We start from the raw sequence: 26,618 nt of genomic DNA, 5'->3' as shown, positions 1-26,618 counted from the left end.
TGCTGACAGTACTCCAAGTTCAGTCAAACAATGTGTTATAAAGCCTCAACATTATGTCTTTGCTTTCATACTCTAGTCCTCTCAAAATGAATGCTAACATCACATTTGCCTTCCTCACCACCATTAAGGAGCCCTGCACGAGAATTCCCAAATCCTTTTGCAACTCTGATTTCTGAATTTGCTCCCCGTTTAGAAAATAGTCTTTATTATTATTCCTTCTACCAAAATGCATGACCATACAGTTTCATATGCTGTATTCCATCTGCCATTTATTTGCCCATCTTCCTAATTTGTCCAAGTCCTTATGCAGTCTCTTGCTTCCTCAAAACTGCCTCCCCCCCCCCCCATGTATCTTTGTATCAACCACAGACTTGGCCACAAAACCAACAATTCTGTCAGACACCAGATCATTGATAGATAACATTTAAGGAAGCAGTCCAAACGCTGACTCCTGCAGTAATCACATAGCCATCCAGAAAATGTCCCGTCTCCCCCACTCTTTGCCTCCTGCCAGTCAGCCAATCTTCTAACCACACTAGTATTTTTTCTGTAATACCACGGACTTCTGTCTTGTTTTGTGCACAGAATTTTTGCCAAAAGCATTCTGAAAATCTAAGTGAACAACACCCACTGACTTAACTTTGTCTAGTCAGTATGTTACTTCCTCAAAGAATTCCAGTATTAATTATATAGAAATAGTTAAATAAGTAGTGAAAAAAATTAAAAAATACTGAGGTGGTGTTCATGGGTTCATTGTCCATCAGCAATCTGATGATGAAGTAGAAAAGGCCTTCAAATGTGTCCTCGATGCTGGGGAGGCTAGAGCTTATGCTGGAGCTGACTGAGATTCTGCAGTCTTTTTTTTCCATTCCTAAGCAGTGGCCCCTCCATGACAGATAGTGATTCAACCAGTTAGAAGGCTCTTTATAGTACATCTAGAAATCAGCGAGTGTCTTTAGTGACATACCAAGGCTCCTCAAACTCCAAATGAAATATAGCCACTGTCATGCCTTCTTTGTAATTACATCACCATGATTGGGCCACGATGGATCGGTAGAAATTTTGACACCCAGGAACTTGAAGGTTCTGCTCATCCTTTCCACTGCTCGTTTTTTGATGAGGACTGGTGAGTGTGTCCCCGAATTTTCCCTTCCTGAAGTCCATTATCAAATCCTTCCTAACACTGAGTGCAAGGTTGCTGTTGTGACAACATTCAACCAGCTCATCTACCTTACTCCTGTGTGCCTCCTCATCACCATCTGAAATTCTTCTAACAATAGCTGTGTTATAGGCAAATTTATAAATTGCATTTGAGCTGTGCATAGCCATATAGTCATGTGTGTAGAGAGAGCAGTGGGCTAAGCTTGCATCCATGAGGTGCACCAGTGCTGATGGTCAGTGAGGAATTGTTAATTCTAATCTGCACAGAAAGTTGCCTCCCAATGAGGAAGCCAAGGATCCAGTTGCAGAGAGAGGTACTGAGGCCCAGATTTTGGATCTCATTGATTAGAACTGTGTTGAACACTGAGCTGTAATCAATAAACTGACGCAGTTACTCCTACTGTCCAGGTAATGCAAGGCTGAGCGGAGAGCCAGTGAGACTCCATCTGCTGTAGAGCTATTGTTCCGAGTGGCAAACTGCAGTGCGTCCATGTCTCTGTTTAGACAGGAGTTGATTCTAGTCATGACCAACCTTTCAAAGCACTGTATCACAGTAGATGTGAGGGCAAATGGGTGATTGTTGTTGAGGCAGCTCACCCTGCTCTTCTTAGGCTCTGGTATGATTGTCGCCCTTTGAAGCAGGTGGGAACCTCTGACTCCAGTGAGAGGTGGAAGAGTTTTTGAACACTCCTGCCAGCTGGTTGGCACAGTAAGCATCTGTGATGGTTGTATAACAGTGGGCAAGTGCATTAGCTCCTCTAGTTCCCCAGGTGATAGTTGTTCAGAGACTTCTTCACACTGGCCTGGTTGAAAATTCCCGCAATGAAAGGGATACCTTCGTATTTTGTCTTTTCTGTCTAAACTAATTTTTAGTTGCCCTCTGTTAGATTTTAAAGTTTCCCAATCCTCTAGCTTCACACTAATTTTTGCTGTATTGTGCTCACTCTCTTTTGCTTTTATGCTGTCTAAAGGGAGGCCCTTGTTAGCCACGTTTGCCTCATCTTCCCTTCAGAATACTTCTTCTTTGCGATGAACCTAGCCTGCACCTTCCAAATTACTTCCAGAAACTCCAGGCATTGCTGGAGTCATCCCTGCTAGAGTCCCCTTCCAATTAACTTCAGCCACTTCCTTTCTCATGTATCCATAGTTCCTTTCATAGTTCCTCTGTAATACCAACACATCTGATTTTACCTTCTTGCTCTCAAACTGCAGGTGAATTATATCATATTATGATCACTGCATCCTGAGGGTTCTTTTACCTTAAGCTCCCTAATCAAATCTGGTTCACCACGAAACATCCAACCTTTTTCCCTAGTGGTCTCACCCACAAGCTGTCCTAAAAAGGCAACTCTTTCTCTTGGGATCCAGCACCAACTTGATTTTCCCAATCTATCTGCATATTGAAGACCCCGTGATTATTGCAACAGTGCCCTTTTTACATGCCTTTGGTATCCCCCATTGTAGTATGTATCCCAAGTCCTGACCACTAATTCCCTTTGTGGTTTTTTACCCTTGTATTTTCTTAACTGTACCCACAAGGATTCTACATCTGATGTAGATTGGAGGCCACTTTGTCAAGCATCTTTGTTCCATCCACTAAAAACAGGATTTCTTGCTGGCTGACAATTTTAATTCCAATCCCTATTTCCATTCCGACATGTTAGTCCATGGCTTCCCCTTCTGTCACAATGAGGCCACTCTCAGGTTAGAGGAGCAACACTTCATATTCTATCTGTACAGCCTCCAGCTTGATGGCATGAACATCGATTTCTCCAGCCTCTGGTAATTGTTACCTCTTACCTCTGCCTTCTTTAATTCCTCACTTTGGCCCACCTCTTACCTCTTCTTCTTACCTGTATAACACCTCCTGATGACCCTCCTCCTTCTCTTTCTCCCATGGTCCACTATCCTCTCCAATCAGATTCCTTCTTCTCCAGCACTTTACCTTTTCCTCCTATCACCTCCTATCTTCTTACTTCATCTTGCTCTCCCTGTCTTTACCTCTCTCCTTCTAGCTTGTGCTCCTTCCCCTCCCTTCACCTTCTTACTCTGGCTTCTTCCCCCTTCCTTTCCGGTGAAGATTATCGGCCCAAAGCTCTAACTATTTGTACATTTGAACAGATGCTGTCGACCTGCTGAGTTCCTCCAGCATTTTACTTCTTACGACACTTTCATTTTTTACCAATAGAGCCACCCCACCCCTTTTAGCCTGTCTTTTCAATACGACGTGCATCCCAACTGTAACCTTCTTTCAGCCACAATGCCCACAATGTCGCATTTGCTAAGTTCTAACTGTGTTCCAAGATCATTTACTTTATTCCATCTAATGTCTGCATTCAAATATAACACCTTCAGTACTGTATTCAGCACATTTTCATATCATCTCCAGATTACTGGAAATTAAATTCTTATATTTTTCTTAACATTTTGTTTTTTTATTTATTCTGGAGACTCTTGGAACCTTTCCTGAACTCTCCTTCCCTTTATTTTATCCTCACTTTTTTACATTGTTGAACCCACCTCCTTACTGTTTACTTAGAAGCACTATCCACAGCCCTAGTGATGTGATTCACTTCAGCAGAAATTCCCTCAGCAGATCCGTTTTCCTTGTTGTTCCTGTGTTGTTGATACCAACATGGACCATGACAACAGGATCTTTTCCCTCCCACTTCAAAGTTCTTCATAGGTCAGATGAGACGTCTCGATCCCAGGAATCAGACAGACCACACAGCCTTCAGGACAATCGATCCTTGTGACAGCTTCAGCGCTACATCTGGGATCCCCTACTTGCCTTACTCACAGTCACCCCCACTTGTCCCGGGCCACAAACTGAATTTGAATTAGTTAAACTAATGGATTTGGCTGCTTCCTGGAATACAGTGTCCGGGTAACTCTCCCCCTCTCAGATGCATCACTGCGTTTGAAGCTCAGATTTTAAGTGGTCAGCTTTGAGTCTGACTTACTCGAGCAGCCAACTTTTGCAGCAGATGTAGCCACTAGGAACCGCAATGGGGTCCAACAGCTCCTACACCATTCAGCTATATCACATCCCTATTTTATTTACTTTGTTGTAATTTGGTCTCTTTTTAGTTGTATAAAACTATCATTATATATACTGAAGATTTCTTACCTGTTTTGACTTGCTACCTATCTATGCATCCTTGCTGAAGCCTCAGATCTGAGACAACTCCACTTGGCACACAGTCACAATGACCAATCCAGAATGGCCTTCACCTCTTCTGGCTGAAGCTTCCTGGGCCAAAGCCTCGATTCCCCATTCCAACAATGGCTCTCACTCATGCCCAGATCTTGCTCTTGCTACTCCAAAGTAAGACTTGCTTTGAAAATGAGACTTGGGTCTTCTCTTTAACAGACACCAATCCTGACTGCCGCACTTAAATAAGATTGAGATCTATTCTTTCTTAGCCTATATGGATGACATGACACAATCACCCATTTCAACTCTCCATAAATTACAGATCAGTCAGAGCTCTCCAGATCTGCTCCAATCCTAACTCTGAATAAGGGCTGCTGTCCCAGTTGCTATTCACTGACTGATCTTCACAACCTCAGTTTTAATCTTCTTGCCATAATATCTGTCTCTTCACTAATGCTGCATTTGATAGCTCCCAGCCACTCATTCATTTTCAGCCCATCCAATGTTGTAGTCATTTGCCCATCCCTTCTAATAATCATTCCACCGATGGCATCTATACTACCAGCTGTCTAGGTCTTGAACTTTGGAATCTCAAATGAATCACTACCTCTCTATTTCCCTCTTCTCCTTTAAGATGGTCCTTAAATCCTACAGCTTGACCTAACTTAGTGTTACCTGATATTATGACTTCCTGTCCTCCATTATGACCAAATCATGTTCGATACCATTCCCATTTTCTTGATACACATTTAGTACCTTTAAAATGGATTATAAATCAATGTTGTTGTGAAGGGATGCAACATAATTAATCTGATAAGGTATTTATCCTAGTAGGTTTAGCTTGTGCCTGCAACCAAAAAATAATAACCATCTTGGGTCCATTATTGAAATCTTTTCTATTGTTTAGTCTTGTCCCATTATTAAAACCTTTCGCTCTACAAACATTTCAGATGGGCAAACCTGTTTGCCTCGTCTTGGAGCAATGAAGCCCTTTCCATGTCAGGACAGTTCTGTTCTCTCTGATTGTCAGGTTCCTCTGTGGAGGCGTGGTCATAGGCACTGCGGGGAAACAAAAAGGGTTATTTGTGCATTTGGCTCAATGTTACATGTCAGATCTTGCTGACTGGACATTTGCTGTTCCACTTCTATAGTGCCTATATTTGATAAAAATATTTTATTTGATGTTACAAGCTCTGTGGCATCCAGAGGTCATGAAAAGCACACTGTTAACGTCTACTATGAAGAGATCTGGTTTTGGCCTCGTATTATAGTCAATTCAATAAGGTTTTTGTGAAATTATGAACAGGATAATAGGAGGGTATACAATGTAAGTTCTTTAACAGCAATTCTCTTGCACTGCTCCATTAACTTGCTTGCAGTGGTTAATAATAATAGGCATCTGCTAGTCTCATGAGACCATGGATTTGCGGCTTGGAAGGTTTTCAGGGCACAGGCCTGGGCAGGGTTGTTTGGGAGACCGGCAGTTGCCCAAGCTGCAGGCCTTCCCCTCTCCATGCCACTGATGTTGTCCAAGGGAAGCGCACTAGGACCCAAGCAGCTTGGCACCGGTGTTGTCACAGAGCAATGTGTTGTTAAGTGCCTTGCTCAAGGACACACACACTGCCTCAGCTGAGGCTCGAAACAGTGACCTTCAGATCACTAGACCAATGCCTTATCCACTAGGCCACGCGCCAACACAATCCCGCTTTTCCATTTTGGTTGCCACATAGTGTAAGAAGAGAGAAATGCATTGGCCAATTTATGCACTGTGAGCATCAGAAACAGTAATGTGATACAAATCTGATGACATATTCTAAGTAATAAATATTGGCTCGCTCTGTTGTTCTCTTTTTCAATAGTACTATACAAACCTTTACTACAACTGTAGGAATGTTTATGTTTAATATCACATTAGAGACAGCACTCATAAGAACATAAGGAACAGGAGCAGGAGTAGGCCATCTGGTCCATCAAGCCTGCTCTGCCATTCAATAAGATCGTGGACTCATCTCCACCTGCCTACCTTTTCCCCATAACCCTTAATTCCCCTACTATGCAAAAATCTATCCAACCTTGTCTTAAATATATTTACTGAGGTAGCCTCCACTGCTTTATCTGGGAGAGAATTCCACAGATTCCCCACTCTCTGGGAAAAGCAGTTCCTCCTCATCTCCAACCTAAATCCACTCCTCCAAATTTTGAGGCCACTCACAACACAGCAACTCCATCCTTCGTGCGGACCTTCAGCCTGGATATTCATTCTCAAAGACTTGGAGTGGGACATCAGAGGCACGAATACTACCACAGCTAAAGGAGCAAGAGATACTAACATACAAGACCTTCATAACCAAATTTCCTCATCTAAGGCACTGTCAATATTGTGCTTTAGTTTCAGTGGTGGCCCCTTGGTTTACATGTTGTGAGCATTCCCCTTTGAGGCAAAAGATCAGAGTGGGGTGTGAAGATCAAGACTAGTCCTGGGCTACAGAGGGAATGTACTTTAGCTAGGATGATGCCCAGTTTACCTGTTCTAGTAGTTTGGGGCACCTTAAAAGATCCCATAAGAGTATGAAGAGAAACTCATTAAGATCTTCAGGACAAAGTTGCCAACCTCAACCAGAATTGCCTAAAGGTATATGAATTATCCGACAGTATGATCAAAACTACTGTTGTACATTCTTTGTCTATGCACAAGTAATTTATAATATAAGACATCCTGGCTGAGTGGGAAGAATCACAAATTAAAAGACCAGAGTTTTTGAATAATTGCTCATGAGTTTCTTACCCGAAGGTGATGAGGTTTGTAAATATTAAAGGAGGGCAACAAAATCCTGACAGCAGCTTCCAGAACGGAGTATCAGTTGACATATCACCCCACCAGATTTTTGTCAATAAAGCCTAAAGTAAGGAAATAAAAGTTGGTCAGTTTTCACAAAGAGCAGTTTTATGCCCGCTTTGGGAGGGAAGTAGCTATGGTTGTGGTTTCGTTAAGCCTTGATGTTGGACCTGCAGCCTGAGGTTGTTGAGGAGCTGAACAAAGTATAGGAAAGGTGAGCTGAGTCGGCACATTCCTGTCAGTTCTATGTTGGCAGATGCAGAGAAAATTTACAAGGATGTTGCTAGGACTTGAGGTCTGGAGTTACAGGAAAAAGTTGAATAGTTTTGGACTTTGTTCACTGGAGCATAGGAGAATGAGAGGAGATCTTATACAGGCATCAAAAATTATGAGGGGTATTAATAGGGTGAGTACATGCAGGCTTTTTCCCCTCAGTTTACTTGAGACTAGGAACTACAGGTCATAGGTTTAGAGTGAAAGGTGAAATTTTTAAGGGGAACCCAAGGGGAAAGTTTTCATTCAGAGGCTGGTACAAGTGTGGAACGTGCTGCCAGCTGGAGTGGCAGATGTGGGTTCAACTGTAATACTTAAGTGAAACTTGGATAGGCACATGGATGAAAGAGGTATGGAGGACTATCGTCTAGGTCGGGGGTCGGCAACCCGCGGCTCCGGAGCCACATGTGGCTCTTTTAAGTCTGTGCTGCGGCTCCCTGTTGCTTTGGGAAATAATTGGTTGTGGCGACCCTTTGCCTGGCACATCTGAACCGACTCACAATTAGATAGTCTACGGGGGTTTGCGAGCACAGAGTTTTGGAGCCTCTGCGCCATGGGGGGCAGGTTGAGGGAGGCTTAAAAGTGAGGCTGAAGTTTTCGAATAAAGTTTTTTCCTTCGACTGCAGTTACCGACTCCGTGTCGTAATTTTAGCGCTGCGTGTAGCACACCGCTACATGGTCAGTATTTAATTAAAATGTATTTTATGTTAGTTTGTTAGTTTTTGAAATGTAAATCTAAATTTGAAGATTATGGTGATCTTGTACAATCTAAATAAGACGCTGTGGCGACCCATTTCCTGACACATCCGAACCGGCTCACAATTAGCCAGCGTTCAGGCTAAGGGAGATAGCCTACGGGGGTTTGTGAGTACGTGTCTTTTGCAGCATCCGCGCCCATGGGGGGTGGGTTGAGGGAGGCTTAAAAGCAAGGCTGTTTAGTTCGAATAAAGCTATCTTTGACTGCAGTTTACTGACTGCGTGTAGCACACCGCTACAACGTGTTTTTATCGCTGGCTGTCCAGAGGGAAGGTGCTGAAACGCTTTGTCGCGTGTCTGGAAGAAGTGAAAACTTTCCTGGGCAGCAAAGGGCTCAACTTTCCTGAGCTGGAACAGCCAGAGTGGCTGGAAAAGCTACACTTCATGGTAGACATGACAGCGCACCTGAACACGCTGAACACAGCTCTTCAGGGGAAAGGACGTACAGCCCTGCACATGTTGGAGGATGTTTTGGCATTCGAGCGCAAGTTGACGTTGCTTGCCAGAGATTTACAGAAAGGCACATTGTCTCACTTCCCCAATTTGAGAGAGTTCAAACAAGGTCACGACATGATAAATTCGGAGTATTTACATTCTGCAATCATCGCAATGCAAACATCGTTTGGGAAACGCTTTTGTGAGTTCAGAGAGGAAAAAAACACATTATCCTTCTCGGTCACTCCCCTAAGCATCGATTCATCTCTACTGAATACGACTGCATTGTCAGGTGTGAGTCAACCTGAACAAGTATGATAAATATTTTAATTGCCTATTATTTTACGTATATTAATATGTTTTCATTGTTCAGTGAAATAGTCCTTTTATTTTTCAGGTTGACAGCTGGCTGACGTTATTTTTGGTTTGCTGCTGGCGGCAAATTTAAGTTTGGCGTTTTTCATAAATACAAGAAGAACTCAAATAGACATTGAGTATTTTACTTAAAAGTAACCTTCAACCCAACGTCTTTTTTTCGGAGTTCAAAATGTTTTTGTTGCATGCAGAAATGTAATTTCGTTTTCTCTGCAGGAGTTCATCAATTTCATAAATGCAACACATTATAGTTTGTTTATACATAGCATAAAGGCAAAACAAAACGTTGTATGCAGTGTTATTTCATTTTAAATGTCAAACGGGTTTTGCGGCTCCCAGTGTTTTCTTTTCTGTGGGAAACGGGTCCAAGTGGCTCTTTCAGTGGTAAAGGTTGCTGACCCCTGGTCTAGGTACAAGTAGACGGGACTTGGCAGAAGACCAGGTTGGTATGGACTATATGGGCCAAAGTTCAAGATGAGATGATGGTTGTTTAATGAAATTTCCTGAACATAAATGTGAAGGAGAACAAAACAATTTTTACTCTGGATCCAAGGCAGCACAAAAACCCCGCACAAACAATAAATGATACCATAATAATGAAAAACCACAATAAATACAAATATATAAGATAGCTTACAGTATATAGATACTGTAGATTGATTGTATGTTGATAAAGTGATGCTTGGCTATACATAAGGTGACTGACAGGAAATAAACTAATGGTAGACTTAGTGGGTGAAGATGTTGACCAGCCTTACTGCTTGTTGAAAGAAACTATTTCAAGTCTGGTGGTCCTGCTGTAGCCCTTGATGAAAATGGGACAAGCATCCATGAGCAAGGTGGATGGGATCTTTTATGATGCTACTGGCCCTTTTCTGGCACCTTTCTGTATACAGTATATGTCCTTGATGGCAGGTAGGCTGGTGTCTGTGCTATAGTACTCTGACTCTTTGATACCACCAATGAGAAGCATCTCAATGGGGTCTGAAGTTAGTATCTAGTGAGAATTTGGAGGACAACACAGGGGGCAGGAGTTGGAAAAAAATAATCAATGTGGAAAATGAGCTTGCTGTGGTGAACTAGAAGCTGTGATGCAGAGGGCTAGATAAGGGAGGAGATGTGGTGAATGAGGATGTTGTGGCCTGACACAACAAATACCAGTGTTACAAGATCTTCAGGCAAACAAATCCAGGTGCACAGTAAACTCGACACTCGAAGGTAGAATGAATCAATGAGGATTTATTTGAGGAACGTAACAGAGAAATAATAAATGACACAGAACATACTTACTTGAGGGGGCTAGAATACACGGAACGTTAGTTAACTTGGAACCTAAATTCAGAACCCATCAATGAATGGTAGTTGTGACAAATTTAAATAGTGCATATAGCATGGGACCCTATGTGTATCAAGATCAAAACTCAATAAATTGAAAGCAGGATGCACGAGGAACCGACATTCAAAAATCAAGCAGCACAAAAAACACAAGGCAAACCGAACGATTAAACCAGTAACCTACGGGTTTGAGTTAAAGCAAATCAATGAAGTGCTAGTGTGTTGGAGCAGCAAGGCCTGATGCTCTCTGGCACCCCACGCTGGTCTGAAGAGTTCATGACAACTAGATGGAGGAGGAGGAGTACGAAGGATGATTTACCCTGGTTTGGGGAAATTGTTGCAAATGCACTGTGGGGGAGGGATTGGTGGTATAAAATGATCACTGCAAATAAAGTGCAACCCAACCCAATAACTGCTACTTGTTTTTCTGGAGATGGCAAATTTTATTTGGTTAATATTATTGGTTTTAAAAAAAATTGAGAAACATCTCGATTTCATACCTGTACCCCATCGTGCGCAAAGAAAGACTTAGCATCTGCTTCTGTAGCTAACTGTAGGCAGGTGGTCTTACTCCAGTACTTGGTCTGGCGAATCAGTAAATGAAAGGCTCTTTCTTCACTGTTGGCATAACACTCACCAAACAGGTCTGAAATCACAAACCACACTACATCAGAATGCTGAATTTATAAACAGACAGCCACCTCACTGACATGAGAAAATCTGCAGATGCTGGCAAAGTATCTGAGCAACACACACACAAATGCTGGAGGAACTCAGCAGGCCAGGCAGCATCTGTGGAACAGAGTAAACAGTCGACATTTTGGGCTGAAAGGTCCTGATGAAGGGTCTCGGCCCGAAACATCGACTCTTTACTCTTATCCACAGATGCTGCTTGGCCTGCTGAGTTCCTCCAGCACTTTGTCTGTGTTGCTTAGCCATCTCACTGGCCCGTTTTAAGAAAAACATAGAAATTAATCTTTTACTGTATGCTTTAAATTGCATGTTATAGGCATTGTACTGTACTTCCAAAGTTAGGTTCCATTGCATTCAAACTTTCAAAGAAAACTCAATGTATGAACTTTGCTCGATCATGTTTTAAAATGGATACAAGTAGATGAATTTCTACTCAGTCTGAGAGGTACTATTGTGCTATTTATTTAGAAGCGTGCAAGAGTGAACAGTGAATAAAATGAAAAAGACATAACCAGTAAATTACTTTGAATTAAATTGTAGTGTTAAACATGGGCTCAAACTAATAAAACAAAACTTTAGGGCAGCATTAGGAAATGGTTCTTCAGTGAAAAATAGAATGGTCTCTGAAGGAGAGATAGGAGGTGAAAACCACTTAACAACCAATCAAATGATGTGCCCAGTTTGACATTCAGTCCTTTAGGTATCTTGTGATCAGCCCACTGGTGCTGGAAAAACTGTCGCTCAGACCCTCCCCTGTAGTTGGGCTCACTGTACCTATTGCCAGCTGATCGTATTTTGCCCCCTTCATGCTTCGAGCGGTCTCTGTGTCGGACTCCAGATGAGCCATTTCTTTCAAAATCTTGCACGCTGCCAGCGCTGCGGGCACGGCTTCTGGGCCCTGAAATGTGAAGTTTGGGGGAGGGGATGGAAATCAGTTTCATGCTTGAATATTGAGGGAAACACTAGATCACAGGCTAATCCCAAGTACTATTGCATTAAACAGAATAAAAATTAAACCAGAAATCCATCACTGCCACCACCAGGTTCAAGAACAGTTACTACCCCACAACCATCTGGCTCTTGAACAAAGAACTACACTCATTTGCCCATCCATTGAAATGCTCCTACAACCAATGATCTCACTTTAGTTCACGTTCTCTTAACTTATTGGCGTTCAAATTGCATTTGCACAGTTTATTGTCCTCTGCACTCTAACTGATCTTGAACCGATCCTGGTATAATTACGGTTCTACAGATTCGCTAAGTATGCTCAATATGGTTTGATGGGCTGCATGGCCTATACCTGCTTTAATTTCCCTTTCTCTTGGTACAGCCAAAAATATTTACCAACACATGGGGACTAATAAGCTGATTTAAATTTTACATTCTCTTGTGCCAAACAGACTGCAGAAATCAGAGGCATATTCATGCAGTAACACAGCTCAGATAAAGGTCCTTTAGCCTAAGTTGTTCAGACTCACCAAAGTGGCCTTCTTTGCCCATTACATAACACACATTTTATTACAGACAGCAAATTAAGTTGGATAGCTACTGAAAGCAGATGAGATTACAATGTATGGTTAACTAGTGCTTCTGCAGAGAATTTTACAGCCCCTGCTCACTTTAATGATTTCTCCATGTGCACTTTGCTCCTGGTGCTTTTATTTTGGCTGTATATACCTTCAGAAGGCTGGGAACTACCACTACCTTGAATTGTTTTGAAGGTGTATGGGGGCTCATCAAAAAATGGCTGAAATGGGGATCTAAAATTAGTCTGGGCTAAGCCTAATATCAGAATCAGGTTTATCACTGACTTACGAAGCTCTCCTCTGACTAGTGCTGTTTCACACATTTCATTCAAAGCATAGCTATACCAGTGAAATGACAAGCTCCAAGAAATTTACCCCATTGATCTTGTTGTCCTGTGTACAGTATAATGCTGTTGCTAAACAGAAAAAAACCTGTGGTGATTTGTGAAGAAGAGTTACTTGGAGCATTTGAAGTTTCTAGTTAGTATAAAGTGGAAAACTTTACTAAGACTCAGTATTGGGAACACAACCATGTCAAATGGGTAAAAGTACGTAATCTTTCTCTAACATGTTATATAAGAAGCTCTTAAAATATATTCAAATGTATAACATGAAATACTGAAAACAGGAGAAGTGATCTCTATACAAGATGTCAGTGTATGCGCAACAAATTTCAGTAATCTGTAAATTACTAATGCAAAATTCTACCCTGAGCCATTTTTCAATGGAATGGTGTGGAAATCTGGGCTCCTCTAAAAATGTACTTACCATTTCCCAGAAATAGTTGGCCATTTCTTGTCGGTTCTGCAGGATTGCCCACAAAAAGAGGTCCCGCCAAGGGTTTTCAAAAGTGTGGTTTAAATTGGGCATTGTGAACAATCTTTGACCACGTAACTTGTTGTTTAGTTCCTGAAAGACGTATTTGCATTAGAAAACCTAAACAAGTCAAATGTCGATCTAACAGAAACTGAACTACCTTTGTAGAACAACAACTCCCCTATTTTGATTAACTACATTTATCAAAGCTATACTGTTGCTTTCGTTCCCTCCCAATATTAAGAGTCTCTTCTGGTGAATGACATTTCATTTTCCTATTATTCCCCAGCTCATATCCTCCACAAGTAGATGAGGGAGAGATTTAAGAGGTGCATCTATCTCTACACTGCCAAACTCCATTTTGCAGAGAGTAAGTGGAAGAGGGACCTCTCAAAGTCTAACCCTACATCCCCCATTGTGACAGGCGGAAACAGATAAGGCTGGCTAACAAGGATCTGTTGAAGCTGTACTGGCCAATCTGCTGTACAATGGATTACGGAAACATTGACAAACTCAAGCCATACTAACGACTTTGTGAGAAGAGGCTCATCATCAAGTGAGACACTCCTGGTTCACCCTCGAGAAATTGGCTCAGAAGAGAGGACAATGGGGATGGGAAGTCATTGATGACCCATGCTCCTCTGGGAGCTGGGGCCAAGAGGCAATACTTCAGTGATGGTTTAAGGGTGCATTAGCTTAGTATGTGGGTCAAGTGTTTGACAAAAGGTCTGCAGGATCAGTGGGCACATATGAGAAAGTGGCAGAAAAGTAACAAGGTTGGAAAGTTAATAGACACCCACCAGCTCCATTCATATATCACCTGTAACTTAGCAGAGATGTTGTCATGCTGATGATAGGACAGGAGATAATTGTGGAAGATGATAAACGATAGGCTTCACAAAGTGTGTTAAAGTATAAAGGAGAGTCAAGAGGTTCAGGAGGGTGTTTCTGAAACTTAAGGATCTTGACTTTTGAAGACACAGATGCAAATAATGGGGAGATGAACTTCTGGTAAATCTAAAGGTCATTGAAAGTGGTATGCCAATATTTTATTGAGTTTCAGGATTGGAGAAGATCACAGATTGCAGGGAAAGACAAAACCAATGAAGCATTTGAAAATAAGAAGAAGAATTTTAAAACTTGAGTGCTGCATAACCTGCTAATGAAGTCAGCAGGTGTATGATAACATGGCTGATCGGGGTTTGGTGTACCTTTAGGACACTGAGACAATGGCTTCAAGTTTACAAAGAGCAGAAAAAAAGGAAGATAGACATGAACGTTCAGAGGTAAAATAGGTATTGAGATTGGGAGAGTTTGAGATGACAGATTACATTATTTGGCAATGATTTCAGAAATGTTGAGAGTTATAAAGTAAAGGGTCATAAAAAAAGGAAGGTTAAGAAATAATTTGAACATGAGGTAGGCACAGAGGGATATAGATGGGTTATGTGGTTGGGTAAAGATATGGCAAATGGAAATTGTCCACTGGCAAGTTTCCTTTCGACAGAGAAATTAAAATGCTTATTACCTAAATGGCAGGAGATTACAAAGGTTAGTATGCATGTGCAGAAAAGAATAAGGGAAGTCAACATTGTTGCAATTACTTGAAAACAAATCAAAACCAATCAGAAACTAAGCACGGGGTTGTATGACAAGCTTCAAAATAACTAAGTTCAAAAGAGTACATTCAATCATTTAATAAGAAACCAGCAAAGATGAACAACCTTGTAGTGATATAAAACTAATGCAACTAAAACTAGCAATGTAACAAAATAAGTGGTCTAATAACAATAAATTGGTCTAAGCATTAGTGTTAGCTGTTAACAAGAAAAATCATCCCAGTTGCTTCTAACTCTCAGCTATACTAAACTGAACTCAGACAGTGCATGAATATGTAATTATACTTATTTGATTCTACCATGCCCCAATCCACATGACAAATTACCCATAATAAACATGCAACACAAAATATAATACAGACAGAAAATAGATACTTGACTCGTACATCCCAACCCCTAAATTATTATACTATAATAATTAGAGCTACATACTACTAAAAATAGAGAGACCTGAAATGTTCAAGGATAAACATCTTAACATTCATACTAATGTCCTCTTTCTTCTTCCTTCCTCCAGATAGTTCATGCACAATCATCTAGGTCAGAGTTTCCAACACATAGCCCAGTACAGAGTGAAATTTATTACCACTATTTGTCTAGTCAGTAAGTCAAGTCAAAATTATGAACCTTCTAAAGTGTAGCTCCTCAAACCTTTGCGTCTTATAAGAGACCAATCTTAGTTAAGGGCCTGTCCACACAGCAGGTCTTGGTCTTGATGTGCTCCTGCTGTACAAATCCCCTGCTATCTGGAAAGACCTGAATGGCTCTTCCCATGATCCATGAATTTCAAGGTGCAGAGTTGGCACATAAGCACAATGTCTTCTGAGAGGAAAATGCGTTTTATACTTGACCATTTCTGACATTCCTGTAGCTGTGGTAAATACTCCTTGATCCACCATTTCCAAAACAGGTTTGACATGTATAGGACCTGCTTCCATCTATTGTTAGCATTAATGCCTTCCTTTTGGAAAACTCCTAGTGGTGAGGATGGTGAGGTCTTCAGAAGCACAGATGGTTGGGTGTTAATGCTTCCAAATCATTGGGATCCAATGATGCTTTAATAATTGGATGACCATTGACAATAGCCTCTACTTCACAAAGGACTGTGTGGAAACCCTCTTCATCAAAATCCTCTACATTTGAGGTGGAATTGAGGACTTTTCACACAGACTTCATCTACCTCTCCCATGTTCTTCCATGATATGAACCAGCCCGGGAGACGGGGTAGGGGAATTTCAAAACCCATTAAATTCCTTTCTGAAGAAGGATATCACTGATCCATGAATGGTTCCACTTCTGAATGCCATCACGCAACTCCCGCTCAGCTCCAGCAAAATTTGTCACATTATCAGAGTGTCGTTTACGAGCCTGCCCTTGTCTTGCTATAAAGCGCCAAAGCATATCAACAAAGGAATCGGTGTCTAAAGAAGTTGTCACTTGAATGTGATCTACTGATATACAGTAACTAGACAGTTAAATATGAGCTCATAACCCCTCACCTTACTCCTTCTGCTCTTCGCCTCAGAAGGTCCAAAGTAGTCCACTCCTACACATGTAAATGGAGGTTCATTTAGAGAGACCCTGAACAGAGGTAGGTCTGTCATGTGATGGCATCCTGGAGCTGTGTGCAACTGTCAACAATTAACATACTTAGACTGAATTCTTCTAATAGCTGTATTAACACTGGGAATCCTGTATTTTTGATGCATCCTTGATAACATGCAATTACACCCACCATGTCCCACCTCCTGATGTACATGCCTCAGGATAACGTCTGAGAGGTGAAGATCCTTTGCCAAGATAACAAGATGTTTAGACTCTTCAGGCATGGCTGCACTACAAAGCAACTCTCCACCAACTCTCAAGACATCATCTTCAAGTACTGGATTGAGTTTGAAAATATTTCTGTTTCTTTTCACACTTTCTCCCCTTTGCAAACTTGAAAATTCATCAGGAAATCTCTTTCTTTAGCAAAAAACAATATCTCCATTTCAGCCTTTCTGAGCTCCTCCGTTGAGAGACAATCTTGGCGGATCTGATCTTTGGCCTTCTCAATCTCTCTTCCCAAAGAATACCCTTGTTGTTCTTCATACAAGTCAGACTGGGCAAGAATGATGTTCAATTGCTTCCTCTTCTGACTAAGAAACAAGGGCAGCTGCTTAAATCTAAGAATGCAGGCCACTTTCTTCCTCAAGTGGGTCCAAGATGAGAAGTGATGGTGTGCTGTCTCTACGACAGTTATTTAGTTTATAATATTTCTGCTTAGTAATTCATTCGATAGTATTTTCTAGTTAGAATTAGAAGTGTTTAAAGTATATTCATTGCATGTAAAATATATCGGCATGCGATGACGTCACATCCGGTTTCGCCGCGTCTTGTGGGAAAGTACCGGTTTGAAATTAGCGCGAGGGTGGGGGCTCACCACGAGGCACACCCGAGCAGAAGTTGTTTTGCAGGCATGAGAAATCACAGTGAGAGCAACGCTGTGAGTTATGGAATAATCGATATATTGAACTAAGATGTTAATGCCGATCCTGTTAGAAGTAACGACGGTCGATAATGTTTATGCTTTCGTTAGTTAAAGAGTTGCGGATAGTTTGCATGGAAGTGTATTTAAAGTAGTCAATGGAGCAGGTAAACTCTCCCTGTATACTGCACCTTAGTGTAATGTAGTTATAGTCACCTTTACAAGTATTTACAATTGAAATGTGATATTAAGGAAGGAACAAATACTGTATCAATCTTGTATTGTTTTATCAACAGTTTTCACCATATGTTAATGTGAAGAGTGAACAGTAAATGGTTAATCTTACTGCGATCTGGTTCTTATTGACTGTGGTTTATCTCGACATTTAATTCGGCGTTTCGTTACACGCGAAGGAGAACGTTACAGTGAAAAAGCGGCATTATCAGGTGTTTCAAGTGCTGCAATGTCAGCTCGATCCAGCATCAAGTCGACGCCGCCCAGCGACAAGGGCGGTAAACCGACATCAACTAAGCCCACCCAGGCGTTATCAGGTGTTCCAAGTGCTGCAATGTCAGCTCGATCCGGGATCAAGTCGATGGCGCCCAGCGACAAGGGCGGTAAACCGACATCAAGTAAGTCCACCCAGGCAAGAGCCAAGGCAGAAGCCGCCAAGGTGCGACTGCGATACGCCAGACAAGAAGCAGCTTTGAAAATGAAACAGGCCACCAGAGAAGCCGAAATTCAGAAAGAAAAGGCCGCCAGAGAAGCCGAAATCCAGAAAGAAAGGGCCACCCGAGAAGCCGAAACCCAGTTGCAAATGGCAAAAATATCGACAGAGTTGCAAGTGCTGCAGCTAGAAAGAGAAGAAGCTGCTGCCATGGCGGAAGCAGAGTACATAGAAGAACCTGAAGGGTCACGTGATCTGACCGAAGTAAGATCTACTTTAGAAAGGACCAGACTGGAACGCACAAGCGACTATGTACAATATCAAATAGACAGGCAGGCTCGTCTCCCCTCTCCATGCGTATTCGATAACTTCCCCAGCTACGAGGAACCTCAGAGAGTCACGATTGCATCACATCCATACGAGGAAGAAAATTTACCCTCGCGGCTCCGTGATGAAGTCAAGAATGAAAGAACCGACAACGCTCCTTCACCCCCACAACAGGACGGCGGGGAGGGAGAGGTTCACTCCAGGACAACAATTGTCAGCTCGAACTGTACAGAAGTTTGCGGTCAAACTCAGTCAAGCCGTTCTTGTTCCAAGATCTGCCTCACTAAGGTGTACCCTAAAGAAGCACAACAAGACATTACCAAGCGTAAAGTAACCGACGAGACGCTAGGTCAGTCAGTTTTTGTTCGAACCGAGCACGGAAACAAACTTGCACAATCAGCTCAAGATACCATTTCTTTAAAAACCAAAGACACCAAGGTCTTCAGAGATGAAGCAAATAATGGGGTTGCCCCATTGCCTTTTAGAGAACCACGCCAGCGCTCACCAGATAACAAAGAGCAGGCAGTCAAACGGTTCACGTCTTTACGGAAAACCCGGAAAAGGAAACCTGAGATGCAGCAACGCACCCGATTGGCCCACGAGGTACTGTGCACCCTAATGGCAGAGGTCACAGCCATTATAAATGCACAATCATTCCTACCTGTGTCTTCTGACCCAGAAAACCCCTTCATCCTTTCGCCATCAATGCTCCTTACACAGAAGGCAGGAGCACCTCCTCCACCAGGAGACTTCTCAGACAAGGATTTGTACACAAAGCAATGGAGACAAGTCCAGGCTCTGGCAAATCAGTTCTGGCCTCGCTGGAGACAAAAATATCTACCTTTGTTGCAACAGAGATGAAAGTGGACAGAACCCCACAGGAATCTTCAAGTTGGAGACTTAGTCCTGCTCAGGGACAAGCAAATCGCCCGCAACAGCTGGCCAACGGCCAGAATCACTGCTACATTCCCTAGTGGGAATGGACATGTCAGGAAGATCGAATTGAAGACTACCGACCAAGGCGATGTGAAAATTTACCAAAGGCCAGTTACAGAAGTTATTCTACTTCTACCCAATGACTGATTAAGAGACTAAGTTTTGTACTCTGCTCATTGTGACCTTACGAAGGTCAAGCGGGGAGTGTGCTGTCTTTACGACAGTTATTTAGTTTATAATATTTCTGCTTAGTAATTCATTCGATAGTATTTTCTAGTTAGAATTAGAAGTGTTTAAAGTATATTCATTGCATGTAAAATATATATCGGCATGCGATGACGTCACATCCGGTTTCGCCGCGTCTTGTGGGAAAGTACCGGTTTGAAATTAGCGCGAGGGTGGGGGCTCACCACGAGGCACACCTGAGCAGAAGCTGTTTTGCAGGCATGAGAAATCACAGTGAGAGCAACGCTGTAAGTTAATAGATAATCGATATATTGAACTAAGATGTTAATGCCGATCCTGTTAGAAGTAACGACGGTCGATAATGTTTATGCTTTCGTTAGTTAAAGAGTTGCGGATAGTTTGCATGGAAGTGTATTTAAAGTAGTCAATGGAGCAGGTAAACTCTCCCTGTATACTGCACCTTAGTGTAATGTAGTTATAGTCACCTTTACAAGTATTTACAATTGAAATGTGATATTAAGGAAGGAACAAATACTGCATCAATCTTGTATTGTTTTATCAACAGTTTTCACCATATGTTAATGTGAAGAGTGAACAGTAAATGGTTAATCTTACTGCGATCTGGTTCTTATTGACTGTGGTTTATCTCGACGTTTAATTTGGCGTTTCGTTACACGCGAAGGAGAACGTTACAGATGGATTATATGTGTTACTGTGGTCATCTTCTCTTCAATCTGCATGACATTCATTGTTACACTTCTCTTAACTTCCAGATCATCTAGCAGAAGTACTCCAGAACAGTCAGGATTCACAGACTATTCACTTCCAGGCTGAAGAAGAATCAGAGGCCTCTGACATCCATGCCTCATTCTTCAGGAATGTCTTTACCTTCAACCCTCTAGAGGTCACTTCTGCTGGGTTACTTGAAGTCTTTACATACCTCCATTAAGATGCTTGTGAGACCTTAAGAATTTCTAAAACTCTGTTAGCAATGAAGGTTCAGAACCTGGAAGTTTCATTCTTGATATACTTCAGCACAGAAGTACTATCAGTCCAAAAAACTGAGTCGTGAAGCTACATGTGCAACTCCTTCCTTTATATTATGTCCATACAGCTTATCATTGCAGTAATGATGAACTCCATAAAAGGGATGAAAACTGACATCAGTTGAGCTACCCTAGATTTTCCCATGATAAAAGTACTCTGCACCTGAGAATACGTGTTGTGCCACTATAGATAGGTCACAGCTCCATAGCCATCTTTGTTTGCGTCTGTAAAGTGTTGTAACTGCAGCAGTACTTTCTCCAAAATCCAAGGGTTTCAAACATCCAACTACCATGAAGTCTTCCAACTGAAGGGTCCTTCAGGCCAGCTTGACCATGTATGAGCAACTGATGTTGGTATAGTGTCAACCCAGACAAGCCTTTTCTTATATAGAACTTGTAGGGTCTTCTTAGCAGATAGCACCACCTGACTCAAGATTCCTAAAGGATCTTAGATGGAACTAACTGTGGAGAGCATCCCACTTCTGCTCAGAGTTCTGCCTTCCATTATGATCTTAAACTTGAAAGCATCAGACGGCACACCCAGTACCCTCTCCAGTGAAGTTATATCTTGATCAAATCCAAATCCATCATGTCTTTCACTCTTTGCCCTTCTGGTATCACAGCAAGCTCACTATGTCTGTTGCTTATCCACTTTGAGAGTCAAAAGCCACCTCTAACACAAATGGATACAGGTCAAGATAGAGAGACACTGCTTCTTCCCCAGAGGACATTGACACAAGGCTGTCATCAATCTAGAAGTAATGCAAAACCTCAATACATCACCTCATGGCTAAACTGTTCTTTGTTGTCTTCTGCGCATTTCCTAAGAGGGAAATTGGCAGAGCTCAGTGATGAAGTTGCTCCAAAGAGATGTACCACCATTGAAAAGGCCACTGTATCGTGGCTGAGGTCATGAGAGAAACCTCAGCAGATCCACATCTTCTGCTGGTACATTAACTTGATAAAACATTAATTCCATGTCTGCATGAGCATCACTGGTTCTTTTGTGAATCTGGTTATAACTTCAGTCAGTGAGCTGATCAGATTTGGCCCCTGTAAAGGCTAAGCATTAAGTAATATTCCCTGAAAAGTCACTGCACAGTGAAACACAGCATGAAGTTTCTCTTTTTTGGAGTGGAAAACACCATGATATGGAATATACCAGATTTTCCCATCACTGCTTTCTAGATCCTCTGCTCTCACTCTTCCAGCATAACCTTTGGAGATGACATCCTTCAGGAAAGCTGTGCAGTCAGTGTGAAATAACAGATACTTTTCAAACCTCTTCCTTAGATTTAGAGTATGCTGTTCAGTTATCTTCCTATTATTAGGCATGTTAACCTCCGTCTTTCCCGAAGTAAGCTAATCTGGCAGTGGCCATTCAGCAGTTTTGCAAAATTCATAACCAGATCCATGAACTTGTGGTCTTTTCTAGACAAACCAGGTTGCTCATCTCGACTGCATTCAGGGAAATCTGCCTTAAACTGCTGCTGCCAAAGCTCATCCAAATTCAAAACTGAGATCCTGTCAGCTCATGCTGAGCAGTTTCTCCCAACATCATGATCTCCTTTCAATGGTCCATTCAGAACCCGACTCAGCATTATTCTGGCTGCCTAGGTCCATTATTAACACTGTGAATCACTTGCAACATCTCCAATCCTTTACACACATTTGTTCCTATCAGCAGCTCAATTTCTGAATCAATCTCTGGCAAATATATATGTTTCAGATTAGACCATCCCTGGAACCTCCTCTCTCATGGAATGTTCCTTTTATGGACAGGCATACAGTCCTGTGTGTAGATGTTAGGTAGTTCACAATAGTTTTCACCACTTAAGCCAGTCACTTCCAAACCAAAAACAATTAGTTACTTCATCTTGGCTTATGGTGCACAATAGAATTTTCCTGTGATTTTTTTGAGCTTGTTTATGCAGGCCACTGTGCAGAACACCAATGTACTTCCTTGATCTCAGAAAGCAAAATTAATCACTGTTTTGTTACCTCTCTTACACTTCACTTGTACTAGAAAGTTTACAGTCATGATCACCAGCCCCTGTAAGGCCATTAGGTATCTGGACACCCCTCAATGCTGCGTTTGATTCTTTCAAGGCCTGTTTCAATTCTGCCTTTTCATCAGAGTGGATATGAAATATGTAGGGATGCCTGCCACTACATACCTTGCATGAAAGACACTTTCTGCAACCCTCGCTGATATGCCATGTACACAAGCAACCAAAACAGATACCACTTTTCTTTAGGAAGGCAATGTTCTCACAATGAGCCCTCTTCTCCAAATGAGGGCACAAATCCAATGATGTTCACCCTCGCAGAACAGACAATCCCCTGTAGCTGATAAGAGCACTTCCCTTCCATTAGTTTCAGGTTCAGTTTTAGCTTTACTTTTTACAGTGGTCACAGTATTGGCAAAGTTACTTCCTTTAACCTTAGAATGAAGTTGCAGCTTAATATTGTCCATACTTATGCTTATTTGGTAATGTAGCATCTTGTATACTCCCAAATACTGGGTGTGTATCAATGTCAGTAAAAGTGGTCTTACAGTTGTGCCTTTCTCCATTTATCCCGAAACATATAGGGAAATTTCTTTATGACAATCAACATATTGGTAGGCGTGTCCAACTCTTGCATGTTCTGCACTTCTGCAGCAAAACCAAAGCTTCTAAGATAAAGACTGTAGTCTTGAAGAACTTTCACTTCTTAATAGGTACTTAAGAAAGAGCCTTTTGCATGTAGGCAGGTGCAATTTTTTGTTCATTACTAAAATGTTCCTGTAGCCTTTAAATGTCCTTCCTTCGGGTCAACATGCTAGCAACTTCTGCAAAGTTCTCCAGGGCAACCTCCAGTGTACTGTTCAAGGAAATAGAGGCTGTCGCCTTAGCTATCAGTTGTGACTTCAACACTATTTTCAAAAGCCCTCGTGAATGCACAATGCTGCAATGGATCACCATCAAAGCATAGAATCTTTCTTTTAGGCAAAGATGAAATCTTTGTACCAATAAGGTTGTTATTGCATTTTGATTCAATAGTATTATTCAGACCTCTATCAACTAAAACAAGAGCATTTCCATACTGTAATATAACATCCCCATCAGCCCTTTGAGCTGTTGGGTATGACAGGTTCTGAGTGCATCTTCAGTGCAGGCTGAACACCCTAACTCATGTTTCACAGACAATTGAGGAACAAATAAATCAACATTGACACTGAGGATATTGAGTTTTCTCTGCCTTATCAATATAGGAACTCACACTATAGGACTGTCCTGGTGGAGCACTTTTAGCACTAGCCTCACTTGAAGCCATTAGCACATGAACTTTGGCCATTAGTGTGGCAATATCTTACTGCAACTAAAGCTGCTCCTTCCTTTTCTGAAGTAATTCTTCCATTTACTCCTCTTGCTCTTTCAGCACTTGTTTGTCCTTCAATAATCGTTGATGTGCAATTAATGCAGCTAAATCAGCTTCTGTTATAATGCACACAGAGGAGGTATTAGACATAGTAGATGCTCTGCCTGCAGCAGAGCATGGCGCACAGACATTTGACACACCGTTGCTTGGATTTACATCATCCTGTGGTCCTCCGCTATATGTGTAGTCAAAATATGCCTTGGAATTTGAGAAACAGTTTCACTTGTTTCAAAAACAAGACCTTCAATAATATGTTTGGTTCAACCATTGTTTAACATCCCATATAAATGCACTATTAATGCATCCAATGTTTGAAAAACTTTCATTTTGTTTAGCTTGCTTGATTTCCGGAAGTAGTGACAACATGTGATGTTGCTTAGCAACAGCTTTACAGAAACTAGTCAAGTCCTCAAGATAAGATTGCACTTGTAAGATATTTTTTCTTATTTCCCCATAAGATCCTTAATTGATGGTATTAAACCATTAATTTTGTTCACATTTGTATTATATTCCTTTTGAGGACTTGTGATTCTACCAGCTAACTTTGTTTAATTTCTCTTTTTCCAGCCCCAATATGAGGGTCGCTGATGTCAGTTCCAAACTTCAATTCACTGATGTTACTTTTTTCTAGTTGCACCACTCACAATTAACTCTATGCACACTCACAGCAACTGGTTCAGTAAACATAGTCAACAAACAATCTGTCTGCACATCCACAATGCTTAAAACTAGACCAAACAAAAATTCCTTCAATTCAAATGCTGGTAACTGGACAATACTTCATCACTTCAATAAAACAAAATGATGAACTCTCAGGCAATCATCACACAATCAAGCAACTGTCCCCAGTGGACAGGCAGCACAGACCATTTCAAACTGTGTTCAAGCCACAAATACACAGCATGAATCATCAAAACGTCGTTACTTGCCACAAGCTGCTCTGTTTCAATTCCAATTTTGCCGGCTATCCTTAGTCATAGACTAGTGTTCATTTGGTTTAACTTTTTTTTGTTGACAAAATGTAGCAGTTACTTGAAAACAAACCAAAATCGCTCAGGTACTAAGCACAGGGGTTGACACTATCGCACGTTTCAAAATAATGAAGTTCAAAAGAGTACATTTGATCCTTTATTAAGAAACTAGCTAAGACAAACCATGAAGATAAAAAAAACCTAAGACTAGATATATAATGAAATAAGTGGTCTAATAGCATCATAACGGTCTAAGCTTTAGCATTAATGGTCAACAAAAAAGTCATCCTGGTTGCCTCTAACCATATAACAATTACAGCACGGAAACAGGCCATCTCGGCCCTTCTAGTCCATGCCGAACGCTTACTCTCACCTAGTCCCACCTACCTGCACTCAGCCCATAACACTCCATTCCTTTCCTGTCCATATACTTATCATATTTTTTTAAAATGAAAAAATCGAACTTGCCTCTACCACTTCTACTGGAAGCTCATTCTACACAGCTACCACTCTCTGAGTAAAGAGCTTCCCCCTCATGTTACCCCTAAACTTTTGCCCCTTAACTCTCAATTCATGTCCTCTGGTTTGAAGCTGCCCTACTCTCAATGGAAAATGCTTATCCACGTCAACTCTATCTATCCCCCTCATAATTTTAAATACCTCTATCAAGTCCCCCCTCAACCTTCTACACTCCAAAGAATAAAGACCTAACTTGCTCAACCTTTCTCTGTAACTTAGGTGCTGAAACCCAGGTAACATTCTAGTAAATCTCCTCTGTACTCTCTCTAATCTGTTTACATCTTTCCTATAATTCCTAACTCTCAACTATACTAAACTAAACTAAGACAAAGCATCAATATGTAACTAAACTCATTCGCTTCTACCATCGCCCCAACCCACATGACAGATTACCCATAATAAACATGCAACACAAAATACAATACAGACTGACAGAGAATAGATACATGGCTCCTACAAACATTATGTTCTTATCTATTGGCAGGGAGGTTATGGTGAAGTTAAATGGAGGATTGATGAGGTATGAGCTGGAACACTCTGTGTGGTATTTATTCCCTTGTTTACGGAAAACCATTAATGTATCAAAACAGAAGAGAGAAACTTTGCTAGATTTATAGCTGGAATAGACAGGATGTTAGACAAGGAAACTCTGCACAGGCTAGGTTTGTATCTGCTGGCATTTAGAAGAGAGGGGACTTGATTGAAACAAAATTCTGAATGGGTCTTGAAACAAAGTGGTGCTTTTTCTGGAAAAATGTGGTTAACTATTTCCCCTCTTGTGGAGGGCTTCATGACTTTGCAAGCTTTGATTATTTTCTAGGGAGTTGAGACAATCACTTGATTAACAAAAAATGGTTACAGTATGAAATGCTAAGGTATTGTTCCAGTCAGATTAACCACTATTTTGTTAATTGGTGCAGAATGATTGAGGGGCAAGTGATCTACCCCTGCTCTTAGTTGCTAAGTATTGAGAAAGTAGCAGGGCCAAATTTATTTGGAAATTTTTACTATATAAAATTACCCAATTTTTTGAAACATTGAACAGATCCTAATTTTATTTTTCTGAAAAGGTTATATAATGCATACGCTAC

The 26,618-nt window shown here is 41.4% G+C and overlaps 1 protein-coding gene across 1 annotated transcript in view; it reads right to left on the bottom strand.

Moving 5' to 3' along the window:
• trpm5 (transient receptor potential cation channel, subfamily M, member 5) overlaps positions 1–26,618 on the bottom strand; it is an 82,203-nt gene that overhangs the window by 34,835 nt on the left and 20,750 nt on the right. Inside the window, exons 11-15 of the mRNA XM_059976366.1 lie at positions 13,319–13,459; positions 11,796–11,919; positions 10,829–10,974; positions 7,104–7,216; positions 5,279–5,377 (exon numbers count right to left, since the gene is read on the bottom strand). Of these exons, the coding sequence (XP_059832349.1) occupies positions 5,279–5,377; positions 7,104–7,216; positions 10,829–10,974; positions 11,796–11,919; positions 13,319–13,459 (623 nt within the window). The remainder of the gene's footprint in view (positions 1–5,278; positions 5,378–7,103; positions 7,217–10,828; positions 10,975–11,795; positions 11,920–13,318; positions 13,460–26,618) is intronic.

This window comes from Hypanus sabinus, chromosome 7, assembly GCF_030144855.1.
Source record: "Hypanus sabinus isolate sHypSab1 chromosome 7, sHypSab1.hap1, whole genome shotgun sequence".
NCBI classification, from domain to species: domain Eukaryota; kingdom Metazoa; phylum Chordata; class Chondrichthyes; order Myliobatiformes; family Dasyatidae; genus Hypanus; species Hypanus sabinus.
The sequence above is the reverse complement of the archived record's forward strand: the minus strand, read 5'-3'. Positions and strand labels throughout refer to the sequence as shown.